The sequence below is a fragment of the Phalacrocorax aristotelis genome, chromosome 1 (assembly GCF_949628215.1).
Source record: "Phalacrocorax aristotelis chromosome 1, bGulAri2.1, whole genome shotgun sequence".
In the NCBI taxonomy this organism is placed as follows: Eukaryota; Metazoa; Chordata; class Aves; order Suliformes; family Phalacrocoracidae; genus Phalacrocorax; species Phalacrocorax aristotelis.
In genome coordinates this window covers 82,895,109-82,916,667 of record NC_134276.1, presented here as the reverse complement: position 1 = coordinate 82,916,667, position 21,559 = coordinate 82,895,109, and the positions used below count along the sequence as shown (strand labels likewise).

Here is a 21,559-nt window from a genome sequence, read left to right as displayed (position 1 = left end):
GTGTTTAATGGACATTCTAGATTTTTAAATGCTGACAGAAAAGTCAATGATGATGATACCTGTGCAGAACAGTAGCTCTAAATTCAGGGACCATGTTAATTTATAGTATGAAACCCATTTTTAAAGACTTCAATTAGTTTTTTTCACATTGGATTACATCCAAGGGTAATCAATTTGAGAACAATTGTTTCTAAAATAACAGCTCAACAAACCTACTCACAAAATCATTCAACCAATCCCTACTTTAATTTCGTATACGGCTTTGTAAATATATGCAGAGTATTAATATAATCTGACAACATATCTTTTACTCTATTGAATGTAGCAGGAAAAAGAAGTATATAATAACTCATCATTTTAAAATAGTTTCACATTATGTTGGTGAAAAGATTAAAAGATTTCTAACCATCCAAAATATTTTTTAGATCTATGTAAGTACCCAGATGGATAGGACTTACTAAGGAGATCATGATGAATTGTAATCCAAATGTTTGAACATAGGTTCGGAAGATTAACTGATCAATTACAGTGTGTTTATGGAAAATCAACACCCAGTTGGTGGAAGGATGAAAAACATATGTAGGAGGATGGGGCCAACTCTGTACAATGTAAAGAATGTAAGATAGTATTAATGGATTGCAAGCAACCACTCTAAATAATGGAGGTTAATATTATACTGTTCTCACTAATGGGGAACTTATCACTTACACATCAAATCTACTTTTATTTATACTCCCAAACTATGCTCAAAGACAAGGGGCATAACAGTAACATGAAAAAAAGTAATATTAAATGTGAGTTTTTAAGAGTGGGTAATAATGGCACTGTTTTCTGCTAGCTGTCTTGGACCTTTTAAAATATGATACTAAGGCACATAGGCACTGAATTACTGAACGAAATTTTTTGCTAGTCTATCCTCTCATGCAATAACTTAAGAGTCAGCCCAGGCGCTGCCTCCCAGCAATAAGGAAAGCGAGGACTGCAGGTAAGGCACTGGTTGCATCCTCGTTGTTAAGTGGTGGGATACGGAACTGCCAGGGGCGGAAAAAACGTGCATTTGCCTTGACTCAACTGGGGCACATCTACTTCACCTCAGTTTAAGAAAAGAAGCAGCAATCCACACCCACCCGTCCACAATGAGGAATATACACACACACACAAGTGCAAGAATATGTTATATGTAGCTGTGTAGGCCATGGAATATATAATTGCCTGAATTAAATGCAAAGGAAATTACTCCTACAAAACGTCACAATGACCATGGTCAAAGCAAGCTTACAACATCAACACAGCTAAGCCTCTGAGCCCCTGTGGGTATCTTTGCAAATTACTTCAGATTGGATATATGGTCTTACAGTACATGACACACCCATGACAGAACTACTGAAAACTAATGTAATGTGAGGGCCAAAGTCTGGTCTTCAGAGGCAAAATATCTTGGAACAGGTTTGTTGTTTTTATGGTCAGGAAAGAAAATACCGGAATGTGGGCTCGTGGGCCTTAGAAGGGCATGGAAACCTCACTATCTATGTGAAGTATGTCTCCTAATTCTTTACCCAACCAAATTCTTAAATGGATTGAAGGAATTCAGTATCCCATGGCTGTAGAGTGGAGGCTTGGATCCATTATCTGCACTCAGTTTATACCTAAGATATATATATATATGAACTATAAACAGATATTGCAGCCCATTTTTAAGTGTAACTTCAAGATGTGTTTTGCCTTCACTCTGGAGTAAATTTCCTCTTGTTTACCTTAGTAAATCACTCTCCTTGCTGTTCTAACTGATTGAGCATACTGCTGAATCACAGTGAGCAGCAAAGTGACACTTCTTCAAATATGCATAGCTTTATAATCCCTTAAAGCCAGCAAAAGCTGGCAGTGCAGTTGAAAATTGCACCCCCAGCCTTCATTGATCATTCCCACCCATGCACCTCTCTTGAATCAGCGTTGCAAGCATGCACACTACCATGCGGTGAACTAGATTTGTTTACCAGTCTGTGTTAAAACTAGCTCACCCAAACAAAAATGCAGCGTGCCCAAAAGTGCTAGTTGTGCTGTTTACTACACTACTCCACAGCACTCACAGGCAGACACTGACGACGCCTCTGGTTATGGACCTACGTAGAACAATGTCACAGACACTCCCTAGCAGCCTCAGTTGTGTGCCAGGGCTTCACCTCCTTATTTCTCTATGTGAAATGTGTTATGGAAAGCACAGAGGGCATTACATTGAGACGAGCAATTTATCACCAGCATAACCCTACAATATCCCATCCCAAGTTCACTGGATGACAAGCCAGATGATATTCAATTAGCAACAAACCTCTTAATCTTCTTAGCTCCTGACTTTTGCTGACAAATCATGCTAGTATTTGGCAGCATATCAAAATGATGGGACCACGCAATTTTAATTGTGCTCAAGGCACATTAAAATGATCACTTCTAATTTTTTCTTTACTGTTAACATGTTTTTAGCAGCAGAAAAATGGACCAAAACCTCATTATTTCTCAACTATGAGTCCAGCCCCAACTAAACACATTAGTAATTTTGTTCTTAAAGCATTCCAAGTAAATTATAATTACTGAGGGTCTTAAAAAGAGTTAACTGGCATTCTTGGCATTGCATATGAAGGTATATCTAGCCTACCTTTATTGAAGTGCTGCAGTCAAACCGGAAAGATTTGGTTTGTCCATTTTCGAGATACACCTTCAGAACATTTGGCATGAAAAGAAGTGAATTGTCCTTAACTGTTTCCTGTCAAGCAAATTAGTAAATCAGATTACAACATGTAACAAGAGAAATCTAAATACTGTTCTATAAAGGACATCCTCCAGATGGAAAGGTAACAACCAAAAAGGAGTGTGTTGGCCCAAACTGAAAGCAGAATTAGCAATGCCCTGCAAGTGTCTAGCCATGCTCATTAGAGCTGCACTCTGTAGGTCTCTTTCCTGGGAAAATATAACTGCTTGGACACATCTTATGTCTGGCTTGGAATATTTTCTTTCCCTAAACACTATCTCTCTGACAAAAAGATGCTACCTTTAAAGCTGAAACATTTCCAATAAAACAGAAAAATAGATTACTTTTTCTTTGAGTATAGCGAGCTATTTATTATTTTCAGTCTACAGAATGGGAACAGCAGATTCATTAGTAAGAATTACAATCAAGATTTTTTACATTCTCTTTATAGCTGGATATTAAATGCTAATATCTGTCATCATTTAAGAAGAGTAACAGATAATATTGCTACTTAATTGACAATTCATAACAAGGATAGTAAAATAAACAGGAAAAAGGAAGGGAAACAAAGCTTTTTTTTTTTTAAAGCAGATATTGCTTTTGACAAAACGCAGCATGGATTTACGTTTGTAAGAGAGTTGGATAAAGACACCAACGTGGAACGATCTTCTGGCAAATTATGACAATGAGCCGGGAGCTCATGTGTAAGGAGGAGTAAGTGCCTCGCAAAGGGAGGCTGACTTTGCCTGAGGGCTAGAAACAACAAGTTCAAGTAGATAAAACAAACTTGGAAGAGGTCTATAAGGTAAAGTTAATCTGTTTTCCTGATGTGCTACTTCTCTTGAGTTTATGGGTTTTCCTATTCAAAATTGCTCTGAAAAAAAAACCAAGCAAGCATTATCACCACTACAAAGACAGACATATATGTGCTATCACCACAAAATGCATTCACCAGCTTTTTATTTTTATTTTAAGAAGGGACAAATTTTTCACAATATTATGGGCCCAATGGACGTTAAAAAATGATCACTCAAAAACTTCAGAAACAGAAAAACCCTTCCTTTCACAAGCCTATCTCCTCTGTTCCTACCATATAATTCCCTCGCTTTCCAGCCTTGAGGCATACCTTTGGATGAAATGCTCAGTCCTTCCTGAGGTGAAATAGTTGAATACTCACCGACACCTGGCCATTGATAATTACTTCTTCTGAGAACCGCACTTTGACAGGATTGGACTTCAATCTTGCCTTTTTTGCAGCACTAATAAAAGCTGATTTAGGAGACTGGAAGGAAAAATGATGACAAGATATATCACATAATTTCAAGTTAAAACCTATCTTTCCTTTTTCAGTATTTCCTATTTCTCACATACTGGGAACTCCACATATTCAGCAACAGTTTGTATACCATTCACTGAAGAATGGAAAACAGTCAAACCATAATGCTTCCCGAGATAATACATATGTACATACATATAAGGAATCACCGATGCATACTGCACATGCTGAAAGTCACCCACTGTCAGACCGGAGCCATGAGAAGGGCTCTCAGTGTACATACAAATTCCTTGTACTGCTTCCACAATGACTGCTGTCAAGCAAGCTTGTTTGCATGAACAGACACAGACCACTGACCAGCCAGTGACCCTTCCTTCAAACACCGAATGGAAATTTTTTGCATAATCTATGGTCCACTAGATACAGATATTCACACAACCTTTGCCAAAACAGTGTCTGAGAGCTTTCCAACTGCAGTGGCATCTCACTGTATTAGTCCACTTCCAAGCACAGGTAAGAACCAGCAAAAGGCACCTGCAGGCCAGCAGGCTTCCCCTGAATGTAGCCCTTACACAAACCCTGTGCAAGGCTTGCCTTCAGCAGATCAGACACTTTGTAGGACTTAATGGATTAGAAGTCTAGAAACATTCCTAATTTTCTTCTGGGACCTAACTGGCTTTTACTTACTACATTTTTCAGTGGATTGACCTGTGATCAAATGTTCAGCCCTTGGAAAAAACTTCTCTCTCCATCTGAGGAGTTTGACTAACAACCCATTTTTAGTAACAAATCAAATATTCACATTCAGTGGGATTTCCATTTTCAGGAGCAGAAGCGAGGTAGTTTTATTCATAGGTCAGTTACAAACACATTGCTTCTGGCATTGCCTAACTCCTTAACCATGATAATTGGCAACAGAAGAAATTCTGGCTTTGGGTGAAAATCACTGTACTCCTTCAGGCCAGGTTTTTGTCCATTTATTTCAGTAAAATGTGAATGAAGATTTTCAGAATCTTATTCTAACTCCTGAGAAGTGGCCTTACTAGTTTTGGATACTGAAAAGTCTAACTCATGTTGCTTTGCCTGTGAGGAATTAGTGCAGGCAACAGTGATGGTGAACCTGGAATAATTTCCTATTATCAATGTGGAATGACAGCAGTCCTTGTAAACACAGAAGGTCTTTTCACCATCACTCAAATTTTGACTCGGCTAACAATCTGCAGGAGTGATGGAGTAGTCAAGGCCACGTGCCCTTGTCGTCTCTGATCTCTGCTGAAACCACTTAAGAAGTTATTTTCTTGTGACGCAGAAGCCTTGTTTCTAGTAACTAGCAAGATGAAGCCTCTAGCTCGTTTCTGTACACCAATGATTTATTATCACATCGAAAACATGGTAACTATTACCATACGCTCAGTATCAACCAGTGAACAAGGAATGAAAGATGCCACTTTCTCCCAGGAAATATCAGAGCCACTTGATAATTCCTGGAGCACAAAATAGAACCAAGAAATAAAAATGAATGCTGCTTCAGTTTTACAGTTCATTCTCTCTTACCTCTTCTCTAGCAGCTATGACACCATACATCTTTTTAATCAATAACAGTAAATGACAGAAAATTCAACCCCATTAAACCAAGCTCAGCTTCCACAGCCAGTGCTGAAAAACGCAGAAAGTCCTCCAGAAGATTTGAAACAACCACCAAAAGAAAGAAAGAAAGAAAAGTGTGCGTGTGTGTAAGTTAATGTCTCAGGGTGGGGGGCCCAAAACAGTTCTTCAGCAAGAAGTGACAACATGGAAACGCTGAAGAAGCATGCTTAAATATTGTACTCCAGAGATGAATTCCTAGAAAGACACAGTATACAATAATACCATGATTAATATAATAATTCTACACATGCATTTTAAGATTTTCCTCCTCTCCATGTGCTCCCTTTCTGCAGTGTGTAAGTGGGATAGTCTATATGGCAACCAAGTAATGTTGATTCCCGCTGCAACGGGGCAGCACAGCTATAGGAGTAGGTTACTGGCTCTCCCTTCTAAGGGCAAGGGGAAAAGAGTGGCTTTCACTTCTTGCTGGAAGAGGCTTTTTACAGTTGTTTGCTCTGATCGCAGATGAGTCACCAGTCTGGCCTCTCTTTACAGGCAGACTGCCAAATTTTCTTCTGGATTCTGGCAAGGTTATTCCCACACAGCAAATCTGGCAAACCGCTATGTGGCTCTGTCGCGCTCTACAACCTTCCTCTTTTCCTCTTTGCAACCTCAGAAGTCACATGGAGGGGGCATAAACACCTAAATTATGTTATTGCAAAAATGTGATAGGGGAGTCCAAAAAAACTGAAAGATTTGAACATATGTGAGCTCCCAAAAACTAACCGCTCCGGGTTGGGGGTTCAATGTACATATTGCATAGCCAGGGAAGCATTCCATGGTCTGCCATAAAGCATGGGGCTTCCCTCCCTTCCCACTTCTGCAGCAGCAACGTGGTCAGGACTCTCGCCCCTTGCCAGACACTCTGGGTGAGCCTGGAAGCAGACTGCTTTCTAAAAAGCTTCAAACTATGAACCAGGGGGTGTAAGAAAAATGAGAACAGCTGTGCTAGGCATTTGGGGGAATGTTCTCTGCTGGCTAAAGGTTTGAGTAATAGCACAGCTTTTGCATTTAATTGCACAATCTCATTGTTTCTACCTCTGCATCAACTTGGCACTTGACATTTTCTCTTTGAGAAAGGAATTGTTTCAAAAGAGTGCAGCAAAAACCTCAGAAAACAGTTGGGTTTGATTGTTGAAACTTGCTTGTCTAACAAAGAATCAGCAAGATGATGTGCTGTTCTATTTTAATGTCTTCAGGTTTGTAGGTGAAGAATGCTATCAATTAATGATTCTCAGAGCACCACGGTTATTTGTTTCTGATACTCCATCTTTTAGCCAAATGGAAGCCATTATCCTCAGTTAATGACCTTAAGCAGGAGGTGTTTACACTAATGCAGAACATTTATCACTGCAAGTAAAGTATTTGCATTGTCACAGATAGAAACAGCTTAATTAGAGTGACTTTTGCAAAACGAGAGGACACATTTTAACAAGAAGTCACAGAATCACACAGAATGGTAGGGGTTGGAAGGGACCTCTGGAGATCATCTCATCCCTGCTTGAGCAGGCACACCTACAGCAGGGGGCACAGGAACGTGTCCAGGAGAGTTTTGAATGTCTCCAGGGAAGGAGACTCCACAGCCTCCCTGGGCAGCCTGTGCCCCTGCTCTGGCACCCTCACAGGAAAGAAACTTTTTCTCATATTGAGGTGGAACTTCCTGTGTTCCAACTTGTGCCCATCGCCCCTTGTAGTCGAAATGCTTCAAAACCCCACAAACTTCACAGTGTGACCTAAGCACTGTTGCCTGCTAAAAGCTCAAATTTATCAGGAATTTAAATAATTTTTACTTGTTTGCACAGAATTCAGTAAAAATTCAGCTGATCATTTCAACACTACGTTGAGAAACTGCTAACAAAAGAAATGAAGCGTTGCACAGAGGTTTGCTTGGATGAAAGGATAGCGAAGACCGAGGCCCTCCTTTGAACCCTACTTACTAGGGACTTCAATCAATGGGCATCCCATCAGCAGGGTCAAAACATGAGAGATTGCTATAACAAGAGGAAACTTTCTGGAAAATGTTATTTTTCTCATTTTCTGGACTTTTCCAAATTAGATCCTATTTTTGTCAGTGGCATTATATCAGGTCATTTTCTGATAGCTCTTAGAAACAATATCCTTCATTCTGAGGGAAACTCTTTTTTGATGAAAATAAGACTGTCTAGTACTTTGTCTGCTTTTGCAGGTAAACTGTAATTTGGGGAAGATTCCAAGTGAAATCGTTTTTATTTGCTGCAAAATCTCCTTTGAGTGCTCTTGCCAACAGAGGTGCTGCAACAACAAAAACTTTACTGGTGCTCAAGAAAAAGAAGGATTTAGCATTTAGAAGAGGATAGTGCAGTACTGAGCTACCATAAAGAAATAAAACAAGGCAGCAGTATGGACAGTCACAAGGTGAAAAGAAAACATGCTTTGTGACAACAAGTGCCAAAATCTGACAGAAACACCGAAGTTTTAAATAGTCATTAATTCTATATATGCAATCAATTTTGTTACTTAAAATTAGTCATTAGTTTGATATGAAATACTATGTTTGTTAGGAAATAAGGAAAAATTGCATGACTGCAAAAATGTGTTGGCTTTTTGGTCCATCCCTAAAGGCAATTATATGAGACAAAATTTAGCAAGCAAATAAAATGTGAGTAAGAGGAAGAATTAAATTTATTAAGTGGAACAGTACATAATACCCAAAGGCAAACTAAATACCGCCATTCATAGCGGTGAGCAAGGCTGAACAACTGCACTGGCTCACAAGAGCGTTGTAGAAGAGCAGGTAAGGACACGGAAGCAATAACGTGCACAAGTTTTACCATGCAGTAATTTGTTACAACCACAGGGCACGGACAGATCATCATCAGGAATATTTCTTTGTTAAACTCTTGGCACAAAGTTAATTGCTGAATTAGTGGTCAGATTTGGGTTCTCTCTTAAAAGTTGGTGATCCATCATAGACAATTATATTTTACTATTTGCATGATTTATATTTTACTATTTTTAGATGGTAATCATGGTCTGATTATTAGTCCCATACATGTATAACATGAACCTGTAAGGTCATGAATAGCCAAACCTTACTTTAATGCAGCCATTGAGAAAATCCAACCCATTCCATCTACAGTAAACGACAGCCTAGTTTACTGGGATTGTCCCCAAAACCATGAGTGAAACCACAGGTCAGCTTCAGACTTTGTGGAACGTGCAGATGTTGCAATTCTTCTTGTGACTAGATGGGCCTGGGCAATCTATCTCTACATTTATTAAATGTGGAGGTCCTCCATAAAATCCCCTCTACTGGTCTTTTGGGATTCTGCCTCTCCAAAGTTCAACCCTTTACATTCATGATTACCTCTCACACAAAAGTGAGTGCTCTTAATCAAGTAGAGAAAAGTATAAAAAAAAAAAAAAGTCAGCCATGCTGTACTACTTTGAGCCCCACTTTGAGCCCTCTGCAAAGATGAGGACCTTTGGGAATGAAAGAAACCTTCACCCCATACAAACCCAGGCTAAAATCAACAAATGAAGGACTATATGAATGATAACCCACCTGAGATGGGAGAAAGGGCTAATGAAGTGGGAAAAGAGACCTAATGGCAAATGGTGGGGGGTGGTGCAGAACTACAAGGAGAAAATGGTGGACAGGCTGAAGGGTGGAGAGGCTTTTTTCCACTTTGCTGAAACAAGTAACATGGAAGTTCACGCTGAATTTTCTCACAGCCTTCACTGCTCAAAAGATCGTGTATTTCATATAACTACACTACAGAAAAATCCATATAGGCTAAGAGGAGGCCTCCAGGAAGAAAGGTCAGTAGCAGCAGTGCTCACTGGGATTTGCACCTCACAGGTGGAAGAAGAAAGGCTGTGCAGCACAGGTCTGACATGAGATGGGGCTGCTTCAAACAGCAAAGAGTGGTGGGACAGTGGCCATGGACCAGCCAGCACTTCCAGGAGGTAACACAGTGATGGCGCGTTTGTCATTAACCACACCTTGATCCACCCCTGAGCAGGATTAAAGCTATGCACGGAACCGACCATACCAAAAAGCTGCTGTGGAAGTTACGCAGTGAAGGTGGTCCTCACGATGACTGTAAAAAATGTACACATTCAAAGAAAAGAAGCCATCATTTCTACATCAACTTCACAACTTCAGGCAGTCAAAAATCATCTTGTTCAAAATGCTCATGTTTGACTTCCAAATGATTTCTAAAACTACACCTTGGGAGACTTTTTCACTTTAGATTTTGAAGTCTCTGTGACAAACATGTTTCTTTTTTATATCCTTCTTTATAACCACTAGTCTAGATATGGTAGGGCTGCTGTTGCACGACTCCAGAAGGCAAAGCAGTGTGAAAAATACTGTGAAATACTCAGTAGGATTTTTGCCACAATCATTACGATCCATAAATAAGTGTTATTTATCATAGTTTTTTCTGCAGACGTTCTGTCTCAGACATATAATGTGCTGTAACAAGAAGAATCTCTTTCAAAATAGAAAAAGATTTTATCCTTTTCCTGTTGCAGAATTTATGCTCAGCAAAATTGCCATAGATCTCAGTCGGGCCTGGACTACATCCAAGGAGCTTAAGAGATTAATCATGAAAGAAACCTATCACATGATCTCTACACATAAAATCTGAACAGATATCAAAAGAAGCAAGTTATTTGAGTAATGCTTAAAACTTAATAAGGCAACAATCAGAATGAGATAGTCCATTTACAGAATAAAATGGTCAGAAATCATAACCAAATGCCATACTTCCAGAAACCAAATCTTTGGACTGCTTCCACTGCTTAGGTGTTCAGTGACCTCCTTAGGAGCAGTGGTGATATGAACCTAGCAGAAATTTGTAGACTGATGGGAAGAAAAAGATAGCCTAATGCTTTGGTTTGGTCATAATTAAAATGAAATTTTAATGAGTTTAAGCATTAAACAAAACCGAGTGCACGAAGCAAAAATGATCCGCAAAAGCTTTCAAAAAGTACTAAGTGAACTATAGAGTACTATAAATCTAGATTATGTCTAATTTCACCTGCAGTCATACAGGACGGTTACTTGAAAGCATGAAAACAAAACACACTCTAAATAGCACAAATAAAAACAATTAAGAAACCGCACTCTTGTAATCCATCTTGGCAGATATTTTTCATGCAACAATAGAAAGAAAAGGTTCACCATCAAGAAGGGAGATCGATGAAATGTTTGTAAAGATGTATTTCTGCCAAGAATGGGGAAGAAGTTTAGTCTTTATTTAAAAGCTCTTACTTTTCCTTTGTCTGGTTTCTACTTCATCTTTCCTGTTTTATTGGCAAAATAATAAAAGGAGAAATGGAGGAGGCAAAATTAAAGAAAAGGGGAAAACACATGTGCATCGTAATTTTTGAAGACAAATATTATTTCCAAACTGTAAGACAAAATGTATTTGCCAGAGGACCCACTGCACAAAAGACCAGGACACGTACACAACTGGAGTGTAGCAACATCCAGGCTGGCAGAGCTGAGAGGGATGTCACCTAACAGGTTCAGGCACTACTGACAGTAATGTAGCGGCAGTCTGAGGGCCAGCGTGGACCAAATAGTCAAGGCAACTCAGGTGTCCCCAGGAGACTTCACAGCCCAGGGTTTACATAAACTGGGGACTTTGCACCGCTTCAGGGCTCAAACTTGGCTGCACACGCTGGCAGCATCCCAACTGCTCCCCATCCCTATGCACACCTTCATTTCTACTGCAGGAGAACTTGGGCTTGAAAGTGGTAAGGGAAGGATGCTACGAATCAATGAGACCCTGGTCTGGACGGGTAGGAAGGTACAATAAGAGTGCACAAACCAGAGGAGATCTGCAGGGTGCAACAGTCCTGCAGCTGAGGCTCTCCCAACTAAGCTCATGCCACTTAAGCATTCTGATATTGGGATAAAAATGGGTCAATTAAGGCTAGCACCAATATGCATACATCGGTTGTATCTTCTGACTGTTTTGTGGACATTCTTGGGAGACAATTTCACGCCTACATGAGATAAAACATCCACCTCCCCCAAAACCACAAGTGCTTTGTCTGCTGAGGTAGAGCTGGGGGACTCTGAGAGACATGCCAGAGCAGGGCAACACAAACACACCTATAAGATGGGCAGATCAGCCCAAATGGCTGACAGGACAGCAAAGTGTTTCAGTACCATTCCTAGCTCAGTGACATCTAGAGGTAGTTCACTTATTGATTAGCTGTTGGTGCAATGTAATGGGAGGAGCAGATTCTGCGTTGTCAGGCCTCAAACAGGGCTTGGACCCAAAGAGCCAGGAAGATAACAGGTCATGACTTTCCTTCCTCTCCAAGTCAAAGGCTGGAGGAAGATTGTACCTGTGCTCTAAGGTCTCCCATTGAACAGGGAGTGCACAGTTCATTTGGGTTTCAGCTTCCTTTAGGTTCAGTACATACAGACTTGCTCTCATACCAGCAGCACAGTGATAATGGGCCACAACATCTCACAGACATATAGTACTACACTTTACTGTCCACTTTTAAGGGCTATGCATACTTGCACTGCAGCACATGCCCTTTCTTCACCTGACATTTAAAGAAAAGAATGAAGCCTGTCAATGGATGAAACAAGGCAACCTGCATAACAAAGGCAAGTGGGTGAGGATTTCTTTTCCCCCATATTATATATATTCCCTGTGATCAAAACCACTGGCTGTAGTCCAGCAAGCTTTAAAGGTGGTCAGGTTTCTTTGTTTAGTCAGACCATGCCTGCATTTTCATTTAAGGTGGCTGATGCTGACCAGTTCCCAGCTCACCTTGCTGCTAGTGGTCTCACTGCAGAGCAGCAGCCCCTGCCTGGTTTTGCTGTGGAACGTGTGCATTTCCCCCATGATTTAGTTGCTGTGCAGGTTGGCTTCTAGAAAGGGTACAGGAGCAGCACAACTACACAGACACCTCTAAACCAGCCAGAAAGGCTAACGAGTAGTATGAAGCCACACAGCACTGGCCAAGTTGCATTTCAAGGTGTATATTTTGGCAGCTTCGTCAGATAAACTTGGTTTTGCATCTTTGCGTCAAATCCATATCACCTCTTATTTTTTGGGTGAAAAGGACACAATTTTCCCTTGTGAATCAGAAGTGTTTTGTATCAGGCTAGCCAACAGGGAGCTGAAGGGACCTGTTGAATCTGAAATCACCCTTGATGCATGGCTGAGGCCCTTCAGCAGCCTGCAAGGTACCCACAGCTGTGCATGTTAGTATGGGAAGAGAGAGATGCGCTTCCTCCCCTGGCTTGGCTTCTCTACTTTTTCACAGGAGATGGGTTTGAGCCGACAGGTCATGAACCCACTCCCACAAACTGCTGAGCAAGGTGCAAAGGCACGTCGCATCAGCCAGCTCCGAGGTGGGCTGCAATTTCTCCAAGTCCCTCTAAGCCAGCCTCACGCAATCGCCTGTCTGTCTCTTTCCCCTCACCTCCACATGCCCTGGGCTGGAGATGCAGGCAGAGCCCTCCCTTGCATAAGGTACAGCTGGTTTGATATGGCAGCGTAGCTCTGTGGGACCGAGGCAGAATCAAGAAAAACCCAGAAGCTACAACAGATCAGAAACTGAAGCAGAACTCAGCATCATGCTCTCCCTATCTTCCTGGTATGAGTTTAAAGATACTGTTATTATTTAACTTGCTAATGCAGTCTTTGAGAGCAGGACACAGTAACACAGTCTTAAACATCACCTTTAAGAGACACAGCCCTTATCTCACTTATTTCTTTTTATTGCACAGATAAGGTAGAGACACACACAGAATATAGGCAGAAAAAAAAAGCTGCTATGTTGCTAGGAAACTAATTCAGAAAACACCAATGATACTTACAGGGTAAGGTTGAACAACAGTAAGAAGGATTGATTCTTTGCAGCTTCTATAAAAAGAAAAAGAAAGTAAAATCAAGTAAAGATTCGTACTTTTATTCACTACAGATAACCAGCTTTTCTTTTTAATGGAGAAAAGCGCAGTTATATGGCAAAATGTTTATTACAATCCCATAGCAGAGAATTAGAGAGATGAATAATATGCCAAAATAACAATGGATATTAAAAAATAAGTTTTCCCAATCTAACAAAATGAATTGATTTAACTTTACAGTTTATACTATGAAAGATTATCTTAGTCAGAGAGACCTGCATGCTGCAATAACGGTTTTCTCCAGCAAGAATGGAATGGAATAACATTTGATTAATCCTATCAGTTCAGCATCTATAGACTATGAATTTCTTTCACCTACGTTACAAATGCAAGTCACTTTTTATACCTTCTAGCTCTTGTGCTCTTCATGCCAAATTTATCTGAAAACAGCTGTGTTTTCAAAAGAAAAATCAGGACAAAATTTAGCCTCCATTTTTTCTCTAGCTCGCCTTCTTAAATGGGTGGAAAAATAATAACATTTGGTGAACACCCTCATTAGAATTTTTACGTTCTTACAATATTGCTAAAGAAAGGTTTTTCTTTGAAATTGAACAGCTCTTCTTTAGGATGAAACTAGTAAATGGAAAACATATAAGCAGCTCTAAAAAAACCCAACAGATTTACAGGATAAAGAGAAAAATTATTAGGAATCTTTATATGATTAAGTGGTCTAGAAAAATAACAAATGTATATTTTGACTACTGGTGGGCAGTTGGGGGTGGATAACTGGGGAAAAATAAGGCTAAAGTGGAAGAAGAGGGAAGAGAAGCCAATCAGAGTCAATATCTCTTACATTACATTGTTGGTCAGATGGCTGCTGAGGGCAGTATTAGCTAAGAAAAGTTCAGCTGCCATTTTGTTGAGATGGAGTTGATTTTCTGCTGGTTTTATTACTTTCAAACACAATTAATTGCTTATTTATGTGGTTTCTTGCCTGGCTAACTGAAGTGCAACTGATTTGGCATGCCTGACCTGTTCAGCAGAGCTCACTAAAATAAATCGCACTGTATTGGTCTTATACAGTGTCACCTTACATGCATATTCACACCACTGATACACAACTTAAAAAGCCAAAAAGCAAAGAAAACAGAGGAGAGACGAAGGCCCGGTCAGGAAATCGGTCTGGAAAGTCAGGCTATACTTGATGAAGCCAAAACATCTCTGAAGGCCAACTGGGATAGCAAATTCTACTTCTGTCAAAGCCATCAGTCACACAAAGGGCAAGGTCTGACCAAATAACCCCTAACTAAAGAAAAATTTGTTAAGCTTCAATTTTTACTCCTCTTATCAGATATTTGTATCACTACAATATGAGTACAGGTAGACTTTTCAAAAGGAGGGAGGGATTGGTTGCTTATCTGAGCTTCGAACAACAGAAATAAAATTGAGTTAGAAAGTTCAAAAAAATTAATGAGGAGCTACATGTGGTGAAAATTAAATATTCTGCCACAAAACAGCATAATTTTATCCCCTCCAGATATAACTACTTTCCTTAAAGTAGTTTCCCACAATTATTTTTCACTTCAACAAAACATGTTCCAAAGTTAAACTCTAGAAATGGCTTATTCCATCATGAAACAGCCTTTATTTACAGTGCTCATATTTCTGAAAATTTACTGTTCATTTTTCAGGTCTGTAAGCTACAGTTTTGGAAATCTCCACAATCATTTTTTAGTATTCTCCATTGCTATTCTTGAAGAGTTTATAGCTTATAATTTAAAAAGAAAGCAATCCCCATTCTGTTTCGGCTAACAATAGGATTCCCTCTACTTTTTTTGTATTCTAACTACCACATTTTTGGGAATCTGAAAACATGTGATAAGAAATGTAATTTATTTCAAGAATCTCCAAGTCACACTATGCTATCCATACCTATCCAATTTGTCACTGCTATATTAATCTAGGCAAGTGAGTAGATGAAAAAGCCTGCAGTTGTCAGCTATGGGATAAACTGCAGCCCTGGGATAACTACTCCACGCCCAGCTGACCTCTTCAATTACTTTTGACCTGCTAATTTATGTTTCTCATGCAACGTAAGATTTCCACCACCCCTGCCTCCTGCAGTCCAGCTACCTTAGAGAGTTGCCCTTAAAAAAGAAAATCAGCTTCTCCTTAAAAAGTTTTAGAGCTCTTCATTATTCTTGGATTAATCCTGTCCAGGTGCCAGCGTAGGCAAGATTCATCCTAGACTAACAAGAGCTTTTATAAACCAAAAGGTCAAAAGATTTATTCTGGGGACAAGACTTTTTCACAGGATAATCACTTGCCGTGAAAGGATGCTAGACCCTGGACTGTTCATTCAACATCTGAGGCTATAATAAGGCCATTTGGAGTATCCGTACCCAAACATGTTACACGTACATAAAGCAGGTGTCAAGCACCACATACAGTCCCCTCATCATTAGAGAAAACATTTCCTATAAAACACATGCTACATACAAAAAACAGCACAGTTAAAAAGGACTAAATATTTAATCAGCAGCTTTTTGATCTGCAGTACTCAGTCACGACTCCTCCACTTGTTTTAAAACCTTCTCAACTCATGATGCCAAAACTCTATACCACAGCACACCACTTTCTACTTCCAATACTGTTAGCAAATTCTATATATCTGATAACTCTTGCGCAGCACTGGAGGCTGACAATCGCACCATGTATTGTACATATCACAGTAATGGAAAACCAGTGGAATCACTGACCATGTTCTGTGATCTGTAAGTTTTGTAGCTTAAATGGTGTGTGCATATGTTTGTCCATGTGTGACAGTAGAACATATAAACAGTTTAGATTAGATTACATGATTACATAAACTATGTCATCACACTTAAATGTGAGCTACTTCTTTTAAACAACTTCTGAAAGACAGTTGCAAAGGCCAAAAAAAACCATTTGCAGTCTTACTTTCCCCTGACACATCTTTCCCCCTTTAAGAATGTGACTAAAGGAAAAAAAAAAAGTGTATTTATAGATATTTTATTCTCTTTCATAGTTACTCAACCACAACCTAACTGTTTATCTTTTACATCTACATACTCTTTTAGAGTCACTCAAGACCAAACATCTGCAACTCCAAGCTTGGACAACAGCTGTGCACTTTTTGGGTACTCTGCCATCTGACCAGCTAACACCAACACCACAAGAAAATATCATCATGTTTCTTTCATTTCCTGACGTTAGAATCAAATGGTGAGAACAAGACTAGAATCTAAAAACTCGATGGGAATTTCAGTGATTCATCCCTCTGTCCTTCCTTGTGCCCCGCATGATGATTATATTTGTCTGGTCTCCCTACTCCTTACAGCTACTTAGGCCGTAACAAGGAGAGAATATAGATGGTTCAAGAATCAAATTATGACGCATTATAAAGGTTAAAATTGTATTACTAAGTATCCCACATCTCAGGCTACATGAGGCGCTAGCATTCAGCTACAATGCCAGCCATTGACTTCATCTGTGAACTTGTGGTTAGAAATGAATTCTGTTTCCTTCTAGCCGGAAGAGAGGAAGGGATGTGAGGGCAGACAAGGGACATGGGGTGATTCCCAGTGTCTGAGCCATATGGAATAAGTGGCTCTGTTATCTGTGTGTCCTGCAGCAAATATAGCATATGAATAAAGAGGAAGTATATATATAATTACCTATACTCACTCTTTAGAACTGAGAATGGGAAATTATTAATTATATTTAGGAACTGACACATAATAAATAATACCATTTACAGGGAATGCAATTAAGAAAAATCCTTCTCTTAACCATCTTATCTCCGTTTCACTCACACCGAACACCAAATTCTGAAACCCTTCTTTTGAAATGCTTTGTTCTCTGCTATTTCAGGATCTTCTGTTTCACCTTGGGTCTCACTATTGATGAGAAAGGTTTGAATTTCACAGTTATGGAGTGTGATGCCGTGATTTGCATCATGCTTCACACTACATTTTTGAAGTAAGGAAAATGAAATTAGTAGGTCAAAAACTAACTACAAAATGTAACAGGTGACCTCAGATGCCCCGCTCAAAGCTAAGGAAAGTGCAACTCATCTTCAAATTCTAGCATCTAAGGCTACAGAAAAATCATTCAGCATTTGAGTATCTTTCATTATTATGAAGATTAAGGCAGTAATAATGAACAGAGTTTGGAAAGTCACTCTAGTGTAGTACATTTCAAATTATTTCAAAAGGATCATTTTGATTTGAGCTGTATATACATTTTTACATAAAACCTGTTCTACAGTGGTTATCGTCATACCTAAGGAAGCTCCAAATTTCACCTCTCCAGACTTTTGTCATGAGCAAGAGTTCCTGTGGAAAAGAGCAGCTTGTCCCAGAGATCTGCCTAGATTTATTTCCAGGGCCGAACACATCTTCTAGAGGTAGCTCTATGGGACAGAGTAGACCCATCTTAACCCAGTGTTGCCTCATCCTTTGCTGTTATCATGCAGCCTCCCCCAGTCCACCTCCAGGTCCTGCAATGATGCCAGCCTGCCTTAGTGGACAAGGACAACCTTGATAAGCTAGCGGACAAACTCAGTATTCATTAACACCCATGAAACAACACAGAGGGACAGGGGGAGAGAGGCTTTAAGAAGATTACGCGTTTCCCCAAGGCTATTTTGTCACAGGAGAAGCAGCGCTGTACAAACACAAACACACAAACTTAAAGCCCATGCAGTCCAGCTCCTCTGTACTGGAGAATGCCCTCAGCAAGAGCCATGGTGTGCAGGGCTCTTCCCTCTCTGTTTCCAAAGGCAACAATGCAGCACACAAACTACAGGCAGCATTTCCATTACTCAGTAGCTTCTAACTGAAAAGTACAATAGATTAAACAAGGCTGGAAGCCATGCTACTATGGGCAGATCTCTTCTGGCCTCTTCATTACATCTATCCATAGATGAACATTGTTTTAGCAGCAGGTGAAGAATCTGGCCTCTCCAAGCCTAGGAGAAGGATATTTTCCAGACAATTTTTAGGGGAACACAGAAAAACATACTTTCTCAAGAGGTTGCCAATATATGGCACAAGAACTGCTTGGAGGATGACAGTGGGATTTCAGTCTCTGCCTGTCCAGCTGGCTGCACTGACCTCCGGGAAGTCTCTCTGAAGATCCTGTACACAACTAGGTACAGGCTATCCTGCCATCACACTATGCAGGCAAGGTAGGGTATGCCATTCATGGCACTACTTCCCCAACTCCATCTCAGAAGGCAGTTGCAGGAACGCAGCAGGCAAGAAATGTAGCAAGAGGCTCACAAAATAAGGTACGCTACTGCAAAGGTGAGGTGCGGGGTCCCACTTTGGGGAGGAGGAGTAAGGTTCCATTATCTACAGAGAGAGGAGATGGGAGATGAGGCCAAGGTCTTGCTTTGGGGGCAGACACATGAGGAACAACCTAGGAGGTGAATGGGAGCATCAGGGTAGATGCTGTTTTTTCCTGGGACGACTGAGCATATAACACAAAGACCATGGTGTTCAGGTCTTATTTTTGGAGACAGGGAGGGTGCATTGGGATCCCTGGTATCAGAAGGCAGAGGGATCACACTCATAGTTGGAAAGCTGGTGGCTGCTTCTTCCACCACTGTTAATGGTATTACCTGCCCTTAGCCTCACTGCCAATACAGTGAAGTACTCTTGTCATCCAAGCAACTTCAACTTGTGAACTCCTGAACCCCACAGTTCCATTTGAATAGCCCTGCTACTTCACAAGGTCCTTCAGATTTAACCCTGCCATTAAATGTGTGAGGACTTGCAGTGGCAGAAGCAATCTGCACAAGAATCTGGGAATTTTACAGAATTCCTGTTCGATTGTCTGAGCCCTAAAAACTGTGCAAGTAATGGATGTTTGAAATGACCGCTGCTACATAAAGTATAAAAGATACAAGCATGGGATTACTACTGCACGGCAGGATCAAACAGCAGCAGAAACACAGCTGAGAGAAAAGATACTCTGATTTGAACATAAATAACTTCAATAATAGCATACAGAAAATTACTGTCAAAGCAAATTGCATTTCATATAAATGTTCTTCTTTCTTTTAAAGGTCTGGCATGGTGTGAAAGTCAATCTTTAAAATTGTCACAGTCTGCAGCTGGCACTAATTGGAACCCTTGTTGGCAGTCTCCATAAGGGGCCAAGAAGCAAGCATGTCTGCAGGCTGAATTACACTTGCTTCCTCCAACAGAAGCGGTCCCTTCAGATCAGGGCTGTGGCACACTGGCAGGCTTTCATACAGGAGATGCCATTTCAGATGCCTCTGCAGTAAAGGCTTGGAGAACAAAAAAGCCTCCCATTCTCTAAGGCTGTCCATCTGTCAAGCTTTCACATGTACCAAAATCAATGTGTTTTCTTTATTTGCACTCTGGCAAGGTGAGCCCTTTAAAGAAGCTGTTCTTGAATTTCAGTGCTTTATGAAGACCTGTATTTACCTCTAGCCAAAATCATCCTTCTCTCCACAAATACCCAAAGTTGTCCAGTTGCTTATATTCTCAACTTTAGGGCTATAATCTTTGTAACTGAGTTACCAAAATGTTAGTCAAACAGTAAATACCTGTGCGTGCTGTACAAGAGCCCGTGGTAAGGCTGCCTAAATATCAAAGGCTGCTATCTAACTGCTGAGCAATGTTACCTGCAGTCCTCTACTAGACAGTGTCTTACCAATTCCTTCTTACTACATTGGCCTTCAATTAATTCTGGAGTACAACTCTTAATATCAGCAATATGCAGAAAACTCTACACTGACTGGGTCGCCTTCCTTAAGCAACCTTTCTCCTACTTACACAGGCCCTGAGAGTTTCCCTCAGCCCCTAGGAGAACTTGGGGTTAAACCTCAGGATGAAGTAGAGTTACTAACACTGGAGTTGTCTACTCCAACTGAATCAGTATTTGCTCATTTTGGCCAGTGTAAAAACTGAGAGCCAGATGGGCATGCATACATATCTGATGGACTGAGACTTTCACCAAGAGACTTTCACCAAGTCTGACCGTTAGCACGCTACTGCCATGCGATCGCAGCATAAATTACTTCACGCTGCATGAAGATGCCATACTGCCAAGGAGAAAAATGTAGCACTTACTCCCCTATTAATTAATTGTTCAGCTGTCCTCTTCTAATTAGACTTTCTGCACATTAGTTTTAAAGGATCAAAGACAGATAAAGCGGGATAATATTGGTCTCTCAGGTCACTCATCCAGGCCAATGTTTCAGTCCTAGTTTTCCTATCATTAACTGCCAAAGCCTCAGAAGCTCTGACGAGAAGTTAATTCTCAATGTGCAATGAGCAAAATGCAATATAAGCCAGCCCCAAGTTGTCTATTGATAAGACATCTTTAGGAATGGTGCTATGGAGCTACTATACAATACTATCAAAGTAAAACATTTACAGAACAGGGTGGTCTCACCCTGGAAAGGGCAGTTGCACTCTCCTGAAACTTTCTCCTCTTTATTTGCCAGAATATGTTGTTTCCATCAGACAGCAGTAACTTTTAAATGGCATTTCCGTGGCATTTTGGGTGAGCCCTTCCAGAGGGTTTCTAAGCGAGCTAAGTGCTGTTTTCCTGTTCTGCAGCTGCCCATGTGCAGAAGCAGGCAGGCACGCGACGGCTGCCCACTGCACACGCTACTTGGGTAGGTTAAACCCATGCAATTAACTTGGTATCACTGACCTTTTGCACTAACATACTTGCTGAGGACCTGCAGGAATTTGGACTGCACCGAAACACTGAGGTTGCAGAACAAAACGCACGACATGGCAAATTCTAACCGTTCCACAAAATCCAACCCAATGGTGACATGAAAGATTATGCTTTGAAGCAGTGGCATGAACTAATTCTCATGTGCAGCCACCAGAGACCTGGCAACAATTATGAAATCTATTCTGATTATTCCATCATTTCTTAACTTCAACCTTCAAAAATGGAGCCATCATAACTTTGTTACGGTTGCATTTGTGGTCACAGCAAAATCTAATTT

General features: G+C 40.4%; 1 protein-coding gene across 2 annotated transcripts in view; it reads right to left on the bottom strand.

Moving 5' to 3' along the window:
- The window catches only part of FRMPD4 (FERM and PDZ domain containing 4), a 316,970-nt gene that overhangs the window by 18,063 nt on the left and 277,348 nt on the right, over positions 1-21,559 (bottom strand). For both annotated transcript variants that reach the window (XM_075095499.1, XM_075095494.1), the window contains exons 5-7: positions 13,507-13,552; positions 3,921-4,025; positions 2,651-2,758 (exon numbers count right to left, since the gene is read on the bottom strand). In XM_075095499.1, coding sequence (XP_074951600.1) covers positions 2,651-2,758; positions 3,921-4,025; positions 13,507-13,552 — 259 coding nt within the window. The remainder of the gene's footprint in view (positions 1-2,650; positions 2,759-3,920; positions 4,026-13,506; positions 13,553-21,559) is intronic.